Genomic DNA, 14,360 nt, shown 5'->3' on the forward strand with positions numbered 1-14,360 from the left:
AATTATATTTTTATTATGTTTTTCATGAATTCTATTAATTCAGTTAATTAAACAGTTTATGTCCAATTAATTGAATAGCTAATTACTGAATATTCAGTTAATTAAAAAAAAAAAAACTTAGAATTGAAACAATTTTGTTTATAAGTTATTTAAAGAACTAAATCAAAACGAATCGATGGATGCGAATTTGAATCAAATCATTGGTATTTATAATTATTTAATAAAATTATTATTATTATTATTTTAAATTATCTAATCAAAATTAATAATTAATATTTTTATAATTCAGTACAAATTAAACTAATTAAGTTTAGCCGAATAAGTTTCCAGGCTGGCTTTAATAACTATTCATTCACGGTGCAACTTCAATTTCTAAATTACGCAAGGAATTAAGGGCTTACTAAAACAAATCAGTTGTCAGAACGTTAATTGCTCGTTATTAACATTCCGGATTGGACTGTATGCTCCGGCGCTCGGCGGATTAATTTTGTTTTCTAGTTTTTTTGGTTACACTGATTCCTATTTTTATTTTACACTGAATCATCAGATCCTTTTTCTTTACAAGGCCACCCATTTTTCTGTTTCGGACATTTTGAACCACGTCTTACATTTTCAAATTTTCATTTGTAAAACAACTTCTATTTCAAAATATCCCAATTTCCATTGCCTCTTTTTTTCATCAAGTCTACCGACTACATGCGCCAGCAGTAAATTTAGCTACCTTTGCAATTTGGATTTTCACCTAGACATGTGAAACGCTGCACGCTCATCTTTCCTAAACAACATTTTGTGCTAAAAGGTGGCGAAATTTGCTCCTAGTTTTGCTACAAAGCTCCCTCATAGAATTCTTGAAGATAAGTTTATCTCACTCTTACAGTCATGTAAGACCACCAATCATCTTCAGCAAATCCATTACCAGATCATTACTCAAGGTTTTGAATACAATGACTACATCATGCCAAAGTTTATCACTGCATGCGCATTGCTCAAGGAAATGCAATATGCCCAAAAAGTGTTCGATCAAATTCCTCACCCAAATGTCTCCAACTGGAATGCAATGTTTAAAGGCTATGCCCAAAACGAATTTCACAGGAAAGTTATTGTCTTGTTTAGTCAAATGAAGAGTATGGATATAATGCCTAACTGCTTCACATTTCCAATGGTTCTTAAATCTTGTGTAAAGATTAATGCATTGATAGAAGGTGAAGAATTGCATTGTTTTGTGACAAAGAGTGGATTTAGAGCCAACTCATTTGTGGGTACTACATTGATTGATTTGTATTCTGGAGGAGGAGCGATAGGAGCGGCTTATAGAGTGTTTGGTGAGATGCTGGAGAGAAATGTGGTTGCTTGGACTTCAATGGTTCGTGGTTTTATATTCTGCAATGATATAGAAACTGCACGTCGCCTTTTTGATTTGGCCCCTGAACGTGATATTGTGCTATGGAATACTGTGGTTTCAGGTTACATTGAGATAGGGGATATGGAAAAAGCACATGAGCTTTTCAATAAGATGCCAAATAAAGATATTATGTCTTGGAACACAATTTTGAATGGTTACGCCAACAAGGGTGATGTGGACGCTTGTCAGAGACTGTTTGAGGAGATGCCTGAAAGGAATATCTTTTCATGGAACGGATTGATTGGAGGTTATGCACGTAATGGGCATTTTTTTGAAGTATTAATTTCTTTTAAGAGGATGTTAATTGATGGTAATGTGATTCCTAATGATGCAACGTTTGTGACTGTGTTATCGGCCTGTTCAAGATTGGGTGCTCTTGATTTGGGCAATTGGGTGCATGTGTATGCTTGGGGTCATGGATATAAGGGAAATGTATATGTCGGGAATGCTTTGATGGACATGTATGCAAAATGTGGTGTTGTAGAAAATGCAATCGATGTTTTTAAAAGCATGGTTAAGAAAGATTTGATTAGCTGGAACACCATGGTTGGTGGGTTAGCAGTGCATGGGCGTGGAGCTGATGCTTTAAGTTTGTTTTCTCAAATGAAAAATTCTGGACAAAAGCCAGACGGAATCACCTTCTTAGGTGTTCTGTGTGCTTGCACACACATGGGTTTGATTGAGGATGGCTTTTCATATTTCCAATCAATGGTTGATGACTATTCAATTCCACCTCAAATAGAGCATTATGGTTGTATGGTTGATCTGCTTGCAAGAGCTGGCCTTTTACCTCAGGCTATGGATTTTGTCAAAAAGATGCCCATGGAACCAGATGCTGTTATTTGGGCTTCTTTGCTCGGGGCATGTAGGGTTTATAAAAATGTTGAATTGGCTGAATTGGCACTTGAAAAACTCGTTAAATTTGAGCCAAAGAACCCTGCAAACTATGTGATGCTTTCAAACATATATGGCGATCTTGGAAGATGGAAAGATGTTGCACGATTAAAAGTTGCAATGAGGGATACTGGGTTCAAAAAATTACCAGGTTGTAGCTTAATTGAGATCAATGACGGTGTTTTTGAGTTTTATTCTCTAGATGAGAGGTTGCCTGAGAGTGAGTTAATATATGAAACCTTAAAGGGCTTGACAAAATTGTTAAGATCATCCGGATATGTACCAGATCTTATGGAGCTTGGGAATAAAAGATGAAGATAGAAGGTATATACTGTCAAAGGTGTTGGAAACGTGATGAAGCTGCTACCTATGAGACACCTTCATCAAACCTGACTGTAAGTTGTCTTTTCTTTTTTTCTTGTTGAAAATTCATGAAAGAAAAGGGTCAAGAATGGAATGGACTGTTTGGGATTTGAGATTTCAAATCTAGAACCAAATGCATGGGGATACTGTGTATCTAGTTACTAGAAATGTTCAGAATTCATCTATGATGTTTTCAAATGACATTTTATGCACTATCGTTTTCCTCCTAATCTTTGGTTGAAAAATTGATTATTCTACAAATATTTAATTGTCTGTTTTTGTTCTTTTCAAACGTTTCCTCTTCCATATGTTTTTTTGAAGGATGATTTTATTAATAAAAAAGAAGAGTTAAAGATGGGTGCAAACTGCAGAAAGGGAGTAGCAGTGAGCATAAAGTACATCCACTCAATTCTGGCAGCAACTTAAAAGGCTTTAGATAACAACCCATGCATGAGAAATAACCTCTGCAGATTTTATACATCAAAATAACCTCTAATACCTTACAGAGCATTATGCATACAGCAGCAACTAATGTAATAAACCAGAACTGCAAAATGACCTTCAGAGATATGTAAAAAACCAATTCTGCAAAAAACTCTTCAATCTGTACTTTTATGTCTGTATTGTGTGGATGGCGCACTAGCCTACGCATGCATGTGCATGTGAACCTCGGTGGTATTTAAAATGCGAATATGCATGTTATAAAAAATTAATTAAAAACTTATTTAGAAATGCTTGGAAGATTTATTATAAATAGTTATTTTTATCTTGTATAAAATACTAGTAATTTTTTAGAATTCTAAATCTTCTATAGCTCATTTCATTTCTTTGATATTCTGTTTTCCTTAATTTTTTTTTTGAATTATTGTTGTTGTTGTCAGGTAGTGAGCTTTTGTGAACCACGGTGAATGCACCTCCCTTTTCAAGTCAAGGTCAAACCATTCACATCCATGCATCTAAAATGGTATTCCTTACTCTATTTGGCTTAGCAAGTTACGAACAGCACCTTGCATCACTGTGAACAGAAGTGTCATCGCTAGGTACTGTACGTACTGTCAAGTTTTCATTTCACCCCTGTAACTTGATTGATAGTTTATCAAATAACAAAAAAAACAAGATGTGAAATGGAGGTAAAAAATGAATGGGACAGCTTATAGCTTATTTAAGATCTGTATTGGTAATCTTCCTTGCTGATTTCTACTGACCATGCAACTTCCATGCATTTCCTGGAATATGCTTAGGGCATTAAATAAATTATTTTAATCATATTAAGATAGCACATTAAATTAAACATATCTATTATCTTAAACTTATTGCAGGATAATATATTGATGGAGTGTTCTTACTTTGCAGCATAATCATTCTCTTTTTTACTGAAGACACATAAAACATGTTCAATATGAGAAAATTTCAAAGGAGGTACCGCGTTCGGAACATGTTAAATTTTCCAATTAAATTTGTCTATGAGGATGCAACAACTAAAATTACTACCCTTAATTCCAAACTAGTTGGAGTCGGCTATATGAATCATTTGTCATTTTATCTGCTTGAGTCCATAATATAATGAAATAAGCAAAGGATCAAAAATATATATAAGTAAAATTGAATAGATAAATAGCTAGGAATAAATAAACAAGCATAGGCAAACAAAAGCAAAGGAGCCTTAATCTGAGATTAATTGGGATCTAAGGATATGCTTAAAAAAATGTCTTCATATGCTTCAAGTCCTTAGAATTTTATAAACTTTGCCTTTAGACTTTTAGATAATTTTTTTATGTAATATTGTTTCTGAACTAACAAAAACAAAATTCTTTATATGCTCCATGCTTGGGCTGCCAACTAAGAACCTAGAATCAAGGCTCTTGACATGTTTTGATGATGTAAATTACTTTGATTTAAATATTTCTATATTATTCTCATTGAAATGCCATTGGAGACCAGAGAGATGGTTGTATTAGAATCTTTACCTGGACGCTTGCAATTTCTCTCCATCTAACATAGTTAGCAAAACTGCTTTAACTGTTTTCTTGCTGATAAAGTTTAACTGAGATGATATGAATATAAAATAATATTGGGAAGTAGACCAGTTCATGTTCAGACTTGAGTTTGGAAAATGTCAAATTTTTCATTGGAATATGTTTATATTGTGATAGTTACTCTCATTGGAACGAAATCAGAGACCATAAAAATGGTCTTATTAGAATCTTCACCTGGATGCTTGCATTTTGCTGTCCCTCCAATGTAGTTATTAGAGATGCTTGACTAGTTTTCTTGCTAATAAAAGTTTAACTGAGATGATATGAAGTATGAAATATGAAATAATGACCTGTAAACTGTTCATTCGTCAGATTTGAATCCAGAAAATGTCAAATTTTTCGAAGGCTTAGCTCTCCTGACTTGTAATTTTCTTCACAAATTGAGGTCGACAGCCTGGCTAGGAACATATTTAATTAGAAGAAAACTCATGTTTCTTTTCAACAAGCGAAAGCTCTTTTGCATTTGAGAGATTTGTACCTTAACTTGTATTTATATGGAATTCATCCCTCCACATTTTAGCTGGATGTTATGCATTTGTGAGTTATTTTCACCTAATGTATTACACTACTAGCTTTTTATGTTTGTGGACTTAAACGATTTCTTTATATTTTATGTAAATATAAAATATATCATGCATTTTATACTTTATTTATATTTTATGAAAATACATCCTGCATTAAATTAATAAGCCAATTGTCTGATGTTTATCTTATAGTTCAAAAAAAGTCAAATTTAAAATCATTATCCTTTGAATAAAAGGGAAAATACTTTTAAATAAAATGATATTAGTATGACAGGTCTTTTGGTTTGAAAGATACATGGATTATATTCAAATTGTCAAACTCTGCCATTTGTATAAATGTATGTGTAAGTTAATTTTGATACGGTTGTTAAAAAAGAGAGAGCATAGGGGCTGAATAGCAGCTGTAGATCGTGACTTTTGTGGGAAAGTTGTGGCTTTGCTGGTTCACCCAATTTCTCATGTCACTGATCCTTTGTCTTGAAGCAATTAGTCCAAGAGAGGCATTGTCTTTGCATATAAATGGGGCTGTTAGCAGATATTTTTTTGGAAAGCGATTCTCATCTTGTTATTCAAGCAGCAAGGGATGAGACTCAACCTGCATCAAGAGTTTTCTTCATTGTTAGTTCAATTTGTATTTGCTAAATGGGAATGTAATTATGTTGCCCATAGTTGGCAAGAAAAGCCCTTGATGTTTCTCTCTGTTTGAATCTCTATGCTCAGAGTTGTTGGATTAAAGATTCTCTTCACCTCTCTTTGTTTCTCTCTGTTTGTTAATGCTTTTGTTTTTTTTCCCCCAAAGAAAGAGAAATAAACAACTGCTTCCCTTTGCATAATTGATGGTGTTTTACTTCCTTCGCGTTGTGACCTTCAAGCAAATTGATGATGTTGATAAGGAAAAGTACTAGTCTCAGTGACACTTGCTTGGTTCATAAACTAAGAGAACTGAATTTGTGGCTTTTGTTGCTATATTTTGATTATTTGAGACAGTTAATATGCTTGCTGTTAATGTAATGAGGCTTTTTTGTTTTCAAGAACTCTTTTTGGATTTTCTGTTGAGCTTAGAGTATATAATAATTTCTTGGTTCTGGGTGGCTCGAATTTCTTTCTTGGTTTTTCATAATTTGCTTACTGTTTTTCTATTTTCTGGTTGGACACTTTATTGAGACTTCTGTGTCTTTGTCTTCCTTTCTTTAAGCAAAAATTTCAGGTGACCATAAACTTCTACTTTTCCTTCACTTTAATGTGTTTCTAATATTGAATTTTATTGGGTTTAAGCCAATATTGTCATTTGCCTCTAAAAAGATTGTTGGCTATCAATTAGTTATTAATTTTGATCAGCAAATGTCTGTGTTTTTGCGTAGCAGAACGGAAGCTTAAGGCTTCAAGTTTGCACCTTTATTTCTGAGGGTTAATTTCAATTCCTTACAATGCTATCTACAAATCTGAATCTGAAGCAGAATGGAAGCTTAAGGCTTCAAATTTGCACCTTTATTTTTGGGGGATTAATAGCTATTCTTTACAATGCCCACAAAATCTGAATCTGATTTTACAAGCTTAGCCCCATCATCAACTTCAAGATCTCCAAAGCACCCTGTGTATTATATGCAAAGCCCTTCGAAGGATTCACATGATCGGGACAAGTCCTCTTCAATTCAACCAAGTCCAATGGAGTCACCTTTACAACCCATTTCCGACACCATTGAGGAAACTCATCTGCTAGTAGGTTTTCAAGTGCATTTGGGTCCTCTTCGGTGAGGACAAAAGAAATGTTGAAAGGGTGGAATGAGAAAGGGTAGTCTGAATGTAACATAATCATGGAAGATAAAGCATTTACTAAGCGGTTTCAGGCCTTGATTGCTTTGAATAGTTTTTATAATCTTATTTACTGTGTTTTACTTGATTATATGGGGGACTAACAGGCCTTATTAGGCAGAGATTACTGTCTAGGTATGCCAATCTTTTCTTTCATTTTATTTTTGTGCAACATTTATTTAATATGCTCATTAGATTATATATTCTGTTGAAGATAATTGAATAGTGAATTATGGCTAAGAGGCTGAATGTTTGCTCATTAAATCATTTAGCCATTTTATATGTTCAATGTCTCTGTATTTTGAGAATATTCTGAGGCAGTTTTTGTTTATGCAATCTGAAATCTGTATGGTTAACATTTATCACAATAAAAGGGAGTCAATTGCACATTAACCCCCTAATGCTGCTGTTATGAACCTCGAGTTCGCTCAAACTTAGTGATTAATATGAGTTTGATGCAGGTCCATTGCAAACAAGTCATCCCTAGATGGCTAATTATATTCTTTACTTAATTTCAATTCTAATGGGAAATGTGAATCTTTCAGAACTTGCAAGTAATTTTTTTTGTTGGAGAAGGTTCAGACTTTGGTGTTCCTACAAACTACAAAGATGCTAGCAATGAATGGCTGGTTCAGAATGTGTGATCGACCACATTCTGGACCTCAGTCTAAGCCGTTAAGGGTATATTCCAGAAGGTCCAAAGAAGGGCCTGAGATCAACATGGGGATTGCTGCCTTGGGAATTAAGGAAGACACATCAGCCACACCAATGATTGGGACACCTGTCCAAATTCAGTTACAACCAAGGGGGTGATCGTGAATATAATACAGCAGAGGGCAAGGAGAAGGACATCTGAAAAAAATATTCCTTTTCATTTGTATTGATGGAGAGCTACTGAAGGCTCTTGGCTTGATTCTTAGAATTCAAGAATTCCCTTTTGTTCTAGTTTCTATTTCTCTTCTTCTTCATTTTCAATATCTGAAGATTGTAATCTGTAACACTTCGTTCTGAATTGAAATACAGATTTCTTCTTCTCATATCCATTCTAGAATTCTTTGATCTTCTGTTTGGTTGTTTCCTCACTCTATCAATTTGGTCCGACCTGCCGCTGGATTCCAATAACTACCACACGATCTAATAGCCGTTTAGAACAGATAGAGATGAATGTTTCAACCTTAGAAAACCGTATTAACTCCATCGACAAATCCCTCCAAACCTTACAAACAGCGCAATCCCAAACCTTCAACACATTAGAACAACATCTCTCCTCATTTGACCAGAAATTTACCACCATTGAAACCCTACTCCATAACCTATCTTCACGAAATATCACTCCTCAATATGGTGACTCCACAAACCCAAAACTGTGCACACCTTCTTCATCCTCTACACCCAACCCACTATACTCTCAACACCTCACTATCACTACCCCACCCATAACCATCAATAACCCACAAACCATTAACCTAGCTACTCATTCACAACCTTACCACCAGATTTTCACCCAGTAAAACTCAGACATTCCCCAGTTCAGTGGAACAGACCTCGTAGCATGGTTTGCACGAGTGGAACAATTTTTTGAGATTCGCCATATCCAACCGGACCAACGTGTCTTCGAAGCCCTAGTCGCCATGGTCGACGCACCCCTTCATTGGTTTCTCTGGATTCGCCAATGCAACCCTCAACTCACTTGGGAGATGTTGAAATCGGAGTTAACCCATTAATATGGTGGCGACATCGCAAACAATCTTTATGAACATTTGGCAGCAGTAAACAAAATGGGTCTGTTGCTGATTTCCTTGATGAATTTATAGCTCGAGCCATACAAGTCCCAGCCCTCTCCGATTGCCTGTATTTGGGCTATTTTCTGAACGGGTTACGTAACGACATCCGACTCCGCCTCCGCTTCAATGATACCGTCGATCTATACAATGCAACGAAGGTCTCGCGAGAAATTGAAAGAGAAATACAATCATCTCCACTGCCTAAGACTTCTACAAGCTTCAACACCCAACCCCATCCACTTACCCAATTTGGCATTGGCCCAAAGATTACAAGTCCATCCTCTTACAAACCCACAACCCATATCACCAGCCCCCAGCCCAAAAATACCTCCACCAGCTCCATATCACAAACCCGTTCTCCTCATTCCATCAACGTTCCACTCCCCCTTCCAACACCACCCTACAAACCAGCCACAACCACCCAAAACCACCGTAGCCGTGGCACAAGACAGACTCCCATCAAGAGTACCAGGAGCTATGAGCTAAAGGCTTTTGTTTCAAATGTAAAAACCCTTACAACCCCCCCGCCTTCATGAATGCCCAAATAAATCCCTAAGAGCCCTAATTGTGGGAGATGACGATACTCTTCCTATCAATGACGAGAACATTGAATCATCAGAAAATTTAGCATTGTTAAGCCCTGTGGAGTGGGACAAGATTCACTTCTCCAATATCGAACTTCCTATGTGTTCAATTGGAGGTATCACAAGACTCGAGACAATGAAGTTACAAGGAGAAATTACGAGACATTCAGTAATACTAATGATTGATAGCAGAGCTAGCCATAATTTTGTCTCAGCAGAGCTCGCCCAACAATTGAACTTGAAGGTATCTCCAACTTGAGTTTACTATGTCAAGTTAGGCGATGGGTACCGAATTGCTGCTACTGGGGTCTATATAGGTCTTGAGCTTCAAGTGAGTACCATAACCCTCAAAGATGATTTCTATGTCTTTCCCCTTAATGGTGTGGATTTTATTCTTGGTATTGCTTAGCTTGAAACACTTGGGGATATTCGGCACAATTGGGCAACCATGACCATGACATTCCACCACCAAAATCAATCCATCACCCTCTCCAGTAACCCTTCCTTGTGCCAAACGCTTGCTTCTCCATACTCCCTCCACAAAACCACAGAAATCCTTTATTCTGTCCTGCTATGGCAATTGGAACCAACACGACCACAATTACAAGCCACTGCAAATCCCATACCTACAACACTGCAAGAACTTTTGCAACAATACTCCAAAGCTATCCAGAACCTTCCCTAGAGCGCACCTTAGACCACCAAATTCCTCTTAAACCAGGTCAAGGCCCTATATGTGTCAAACCCTACCGTTACGGTCATGTACAGAAGGATGAAATTGAGAGGTTAGTGGCTGAGATGGTAGTGGCAAGTATTATTAGGCACAGTAGCAGCCCCTTTTCTAGCCCAGTATTATTGGTTCGCAAAAAGGATGGGAGTTGGCATTTTTGCGTGGACTATCGTGAGCTCAACAGGGTAAAATACCCAACAAATATCCAATTCCAATGATTCAGGAACTCTTGGATGAAATTCATGGGGCTTATATCTTCACCAAATTGGATTTAAAACTAGGTTTCATCATATTCGGGTTGCGGTTCCTGATATCCACAAAACAGCCTTTCGGACGTATTTAGGACATTACGAGTTCATGGTCATGCCTTTTGGTCTTACAAATGCACCAGTGACCTTTCAGGCGATTGTGAATGACATTTTTCATCCATACTTGCAGTGGTTTGTGCTAGGTTTTTTTTTTACGACATTCTGATCTACAGCAATGACTGGGACTCTCATTTATAGCACTCTCAACTGTTTTGCAAGCACTGAAACCAACTCCATCTCAACCAGAAGAAATGTTCATTTGGGCAAACTTCAATAGAATACCTTGGGCATATCATCTCAAGTACTATTGTCGCTATGGACCCTGCAAAGATATCCAGTATTCTTCGTTGGCCCATCCCAAAGTCAGTGAAAGCAGTCTGGGGGTTTCTTGGTTTAACAGGGTACTATTGAAAATTCATCCGACATTACAGTCAAATCGCCCAACCATTAATAGCTTTGCTCAAGAAGGAGGTCTTAGATAAATTCTTATGGACAGAGGCAGCCCAACAATCTTTTGATTTCCTCAAGCTAGCTGTCACATCTTCCCTAATTTTGGCAATGCCCGATTTTTCCCAACAATTTGTTGTAGAGTTAGATGCTTCGGGAAGCGGCGTAGGGGCTGTGTTAATGCAAAACTCAAGGCCAATCGCCCACTTCAGTAAAGTTACCTCAGATTGTTCCTCTAAATGATCAGCCTATGACAGTGAACTAATGGCTCTGGTACTTGCCATCTGGCATTGGAGGCCCTACCTCATAGGGAGGCATTTCTTGGTTCGAACAGATCACCAAAGCCTTCGCCACCTCCTCAATCAGTCCATTACTACACCAGCCCAACAATATTGGATTTCCAAGCTTACTGGTAATGATTTCTCGATTGAATATAAACCAAGCAAACAGAATGGAGCAGTTGATGCCTTATCTCATAGTCAAGAGGAGGTCTAACTCCATTCACTTTCCATTCCATAATGGGTTGATTGGGAGGAAATCCACAAGGAAATTGTGGCTGACCCGTACATCACAGAGATCCTTACAACCATGCAAGGGACAAATCCTCCAAGGCAATACAGTTTGGTTCATGATCGGTTGTTCTTCAAAGGCCGTCTGGTTCTACCAACCACTTCACGGTGAGTTCTTAAGCCGATCTCTGAGTTTCATTCTACTCTAATCGATGGTCATTCTGGAGCATATAGAACATACAGGCGCATTGCATCCAATTTCTATTGGAGGGGGTTGATGCGTACCGTTCAAAAACAAGTGGCTGAATGTCTCACTTGCCAATAGCAAAAGCATGAAGCTCAAAGTTCAGCCAGTCTCCTCCAACCCCTTCCAATTCCAAATCTTATATGGGAAGACATCTCCTTGGATTTCATAACTGGATTGCCTAAGTCCAATGGGTTTGATTGTCTCATGGTGGTAGTGGACCAACTATCCAAGTATGCAGACTTCATTCACTCCGGCATCCTTTCACGGCCAAGAAGGTGGCTACCATCTTCACCAATGAAATCATCATACTGCATGGCCTGCCACATTCCATAGTTAGTGATCGAGATCCCTTGTTTCTTAGCAACTTTTGGGGTGAACTATTTTGACTACAAGGAACCAAACTTAAGTTCAGTTTAGCATATCATCCGCAAACCGATGGTCAGACGGAAGTATTGAACCGTAGCCTGAGGTGTTTTTGTTCTAAACAGCCACATACTTAGAGCAAATGGGTGAGTTGGGCCGAGTATTCATACAACACAAGCTTTCAAAGCTCAGCTGGCACCACACCTTTTGAAGTAATCTATGGCAGACCACCTCCAACATTGCAGCAATTTCTTCCCGGGGAAACCAAAATGGAAGAAGTAGCCACTCACTTGCTTAGTAGAGATGAGATCCTTCGCAAGTTAAAAATCAACCTCTTCCCGCCCAGCAAATGATGGTGAAATATGCTAATCAACACCGCAAAGATGTTGAATATCAAGTTGGAGATAGAGTTTTTCCGAAACTCCATCAATATCGTCAGAAGTTAGTTCAAAACCGGCCTCATGCCAAGCTTGCTGGACGCTACTACGGGCCATTCGAATTTGTAGGTTGAATTGGGAAAGTCACCTATAAACTCCTGCTGCCGGATACATCTAGAATACACCCTGTACTCCATGTGTCACAACTGAAAAGGGTTGTAGGAGAGCACAAGCCTATAATGGATCTTCCTGTGAATTTACCCATTGATGAAGAACCCATGGTTGAATTAGAGCAGATTGTGCAGTCCAAAACCATCACCAGAGATAATACAGCTATTAGATAGGTCCTCGTTAAATGGAAAGGGCGACCCATTGAAGAGGCCACATGGATGGATGTGAGCGACATTACGGGCCAGTTTCCTTAATTCAGCCTTGAGGACAAGGCACATTCTCAAGCAGGTGGTATTGATGGACCTCAGCCTGAGCCGTTAAGGGTATATTCCAGAAGGTCCAAAGAAGGGCCCAAGATCAACATAAGGATTGCTGCCTTGGGAATTAAAAGAGACACATCAGTCATGCCAATGATTGGGACGCCTGTCCAAATTCAGTTACAACTAAGGGGGTGATCGTGAATATAGTACAATAGAGGGCAAGGAGGAGGGCATCTGAAAAAAATATTCCTTTTCATTTGTATTGATGGAGAGCTACTGAAGGCTCTTAGCTTGATTCTTAGGATTCAAGAATTCCCTTTTGTTCTAGTTTCTATTTCTCTTCTTCTTTATTTTCAATATCTAAAGATTGTAATCTGTAATCCTTGGTTCTGAATTGAAATATAAATTTCTCCTTCTCATATCCATTCTAGAATTCTTTGATCTTCTGTTTGGTTATTTCCTTACTCTATCAATGTGCATGTGCAACTCTGGTACAACATTTGGCATTTCTTGTTAGCTCCACACCAATCTATCTCATATACTCAAAAATCTCAGTCGCAAGTGGTCAGGTAACAATTCTTTCCATGGCCATATCTTTCCTATTTATCAGTTACAAAATATATAAAACCAATCTGATTTAGTATAGGATGATGATTGATCTGGTTAGACCCTTCCATGCAAACAGGTGAATTTCAGAAATCTTTCCTTATGCACATTGAGCTATAATTTACTCGGCTAATTAATTTAGACTCGGTGGAAAGTACAAAATTCTTATCTAATACTCCAGTTGAAGAAATACTATCAACCTAGAAAGAGCAAGAAATAATATCAACATATTTACCACTCTATCTTCATATCTTAGATAAAACTAGTTTGTACCTACGCGATGCGCGGACTATATAATTTTTTATATTTTTTAAATTAAATTTAATGTAATTTTCAAGAAAATTATTATAACTTATATTTATGTTGCTTTAGTTTAAATAATTTACTTATTTATTTTTAATTAAAAAATAAAAATTATTAGTATAAGCTTTTTTTTTTTTTTTTTTTGAAATTCTCAAGTAATGAACTGAAGTATTAATTTGCACAGTTAATCATTGTAAGTAAATTATTTTAATTCAATCGATATAGTTAATTAATTATTTTTCTCGCTACAATTCTCATATATTCAAATTAGATGAGGTATACGAATATTTAATTTTAATGAAATAAAGTTTTAGTGAATTGAAATTAATATTTTAATTCTATTTGTTAATATAATTAAATTATTTAATTCATTTTATTAATTATGACTCTATTGTAGCTCCACTTGTTTTTTTATAGATAAAACTATTTTATAAAAAAACTCAATATTTATTAAATGTAAAAAATATTAATTATAATGAAATCATCCATTAAGTTTATTAGTTTGTAACTCTATTATTTCATAAAAAAATAATTTGTATTAAATGAAAAAAATAATTATAATGAAAAAAATAAAATGTCACGTTATTAGTTAATATTCTAATATATTGCCATAAGCATTTAAGCCTTAGAAATTAAATAT

General features: G+C 36.6%; 1 protein-coding gene and 1 pseudogene across 4 annotated transcripts; both read left to right on the top strand.

The window, feature by feature from the left end:
* The first annotated feature begins 368 nt into the window (after positions 1-368).
* LOC105642036 (Tetratricopeptide repeat (TPR)-like superfamily protein) lies at positions 369-7,271 on the top strand. 4 transcript variants are annotated; one of them, XM_089715673.1, is made up of 3 exons: positions 370-2,691; positions 3,541-3,699; positions 6,584-7,271. In XM_089715673.1, exon 1 carries the CDS (start codon positions 956-958, stop codon positions 2,609-2,611), a length of 1,656 nt encoding a protein of 551 aa, XP_089571799.1. In that variant the 5' UTR covers positions 370-955; the 3' UTR covers positions 2,612-2,691; positions 3,541-3,699; positions 6,584-7,271. The 4 variants fall into 4 exon arrangements, with proteins under 4 accessions (XP_012082101.1, XP_089571799.1, XP_020538119.1 ...); XM_020682460.3 differs by lacking the exon at positions 6,584-7,271 and adding an exon at positions 5,008-5,965; XM_012226711.4 differs by lacking the exon at positions 6,584-7,271 and having other exon boundaries at positions 369-2,691; positions 3,545-3,825.
* On the top strand, positions 6,741-13,637 carry LOC149493028 (uncharacterized; annotated as a pseudogene).
* Positions 13,638-14,360: the final 723 nt, after the last annotated feature.

The sequence above is a fragment of the Jatropha curcas genome, chromosome 10 (genome assembly GCF_041381405.1).
Source record: "Jatropha curcas cultivar XTBG-Jc1 chromosome 10, XTBG_Jcur_1.0, whole genome shotgun sequence".
In the NCBI taxonomy this organism is placed as follows: Eukaryota; Viridiplantae; Streptophyta; class Magnoliopsida; order Malpighiales; family Euphorbiaceae; genus Jatropha; species Jatropha curcas.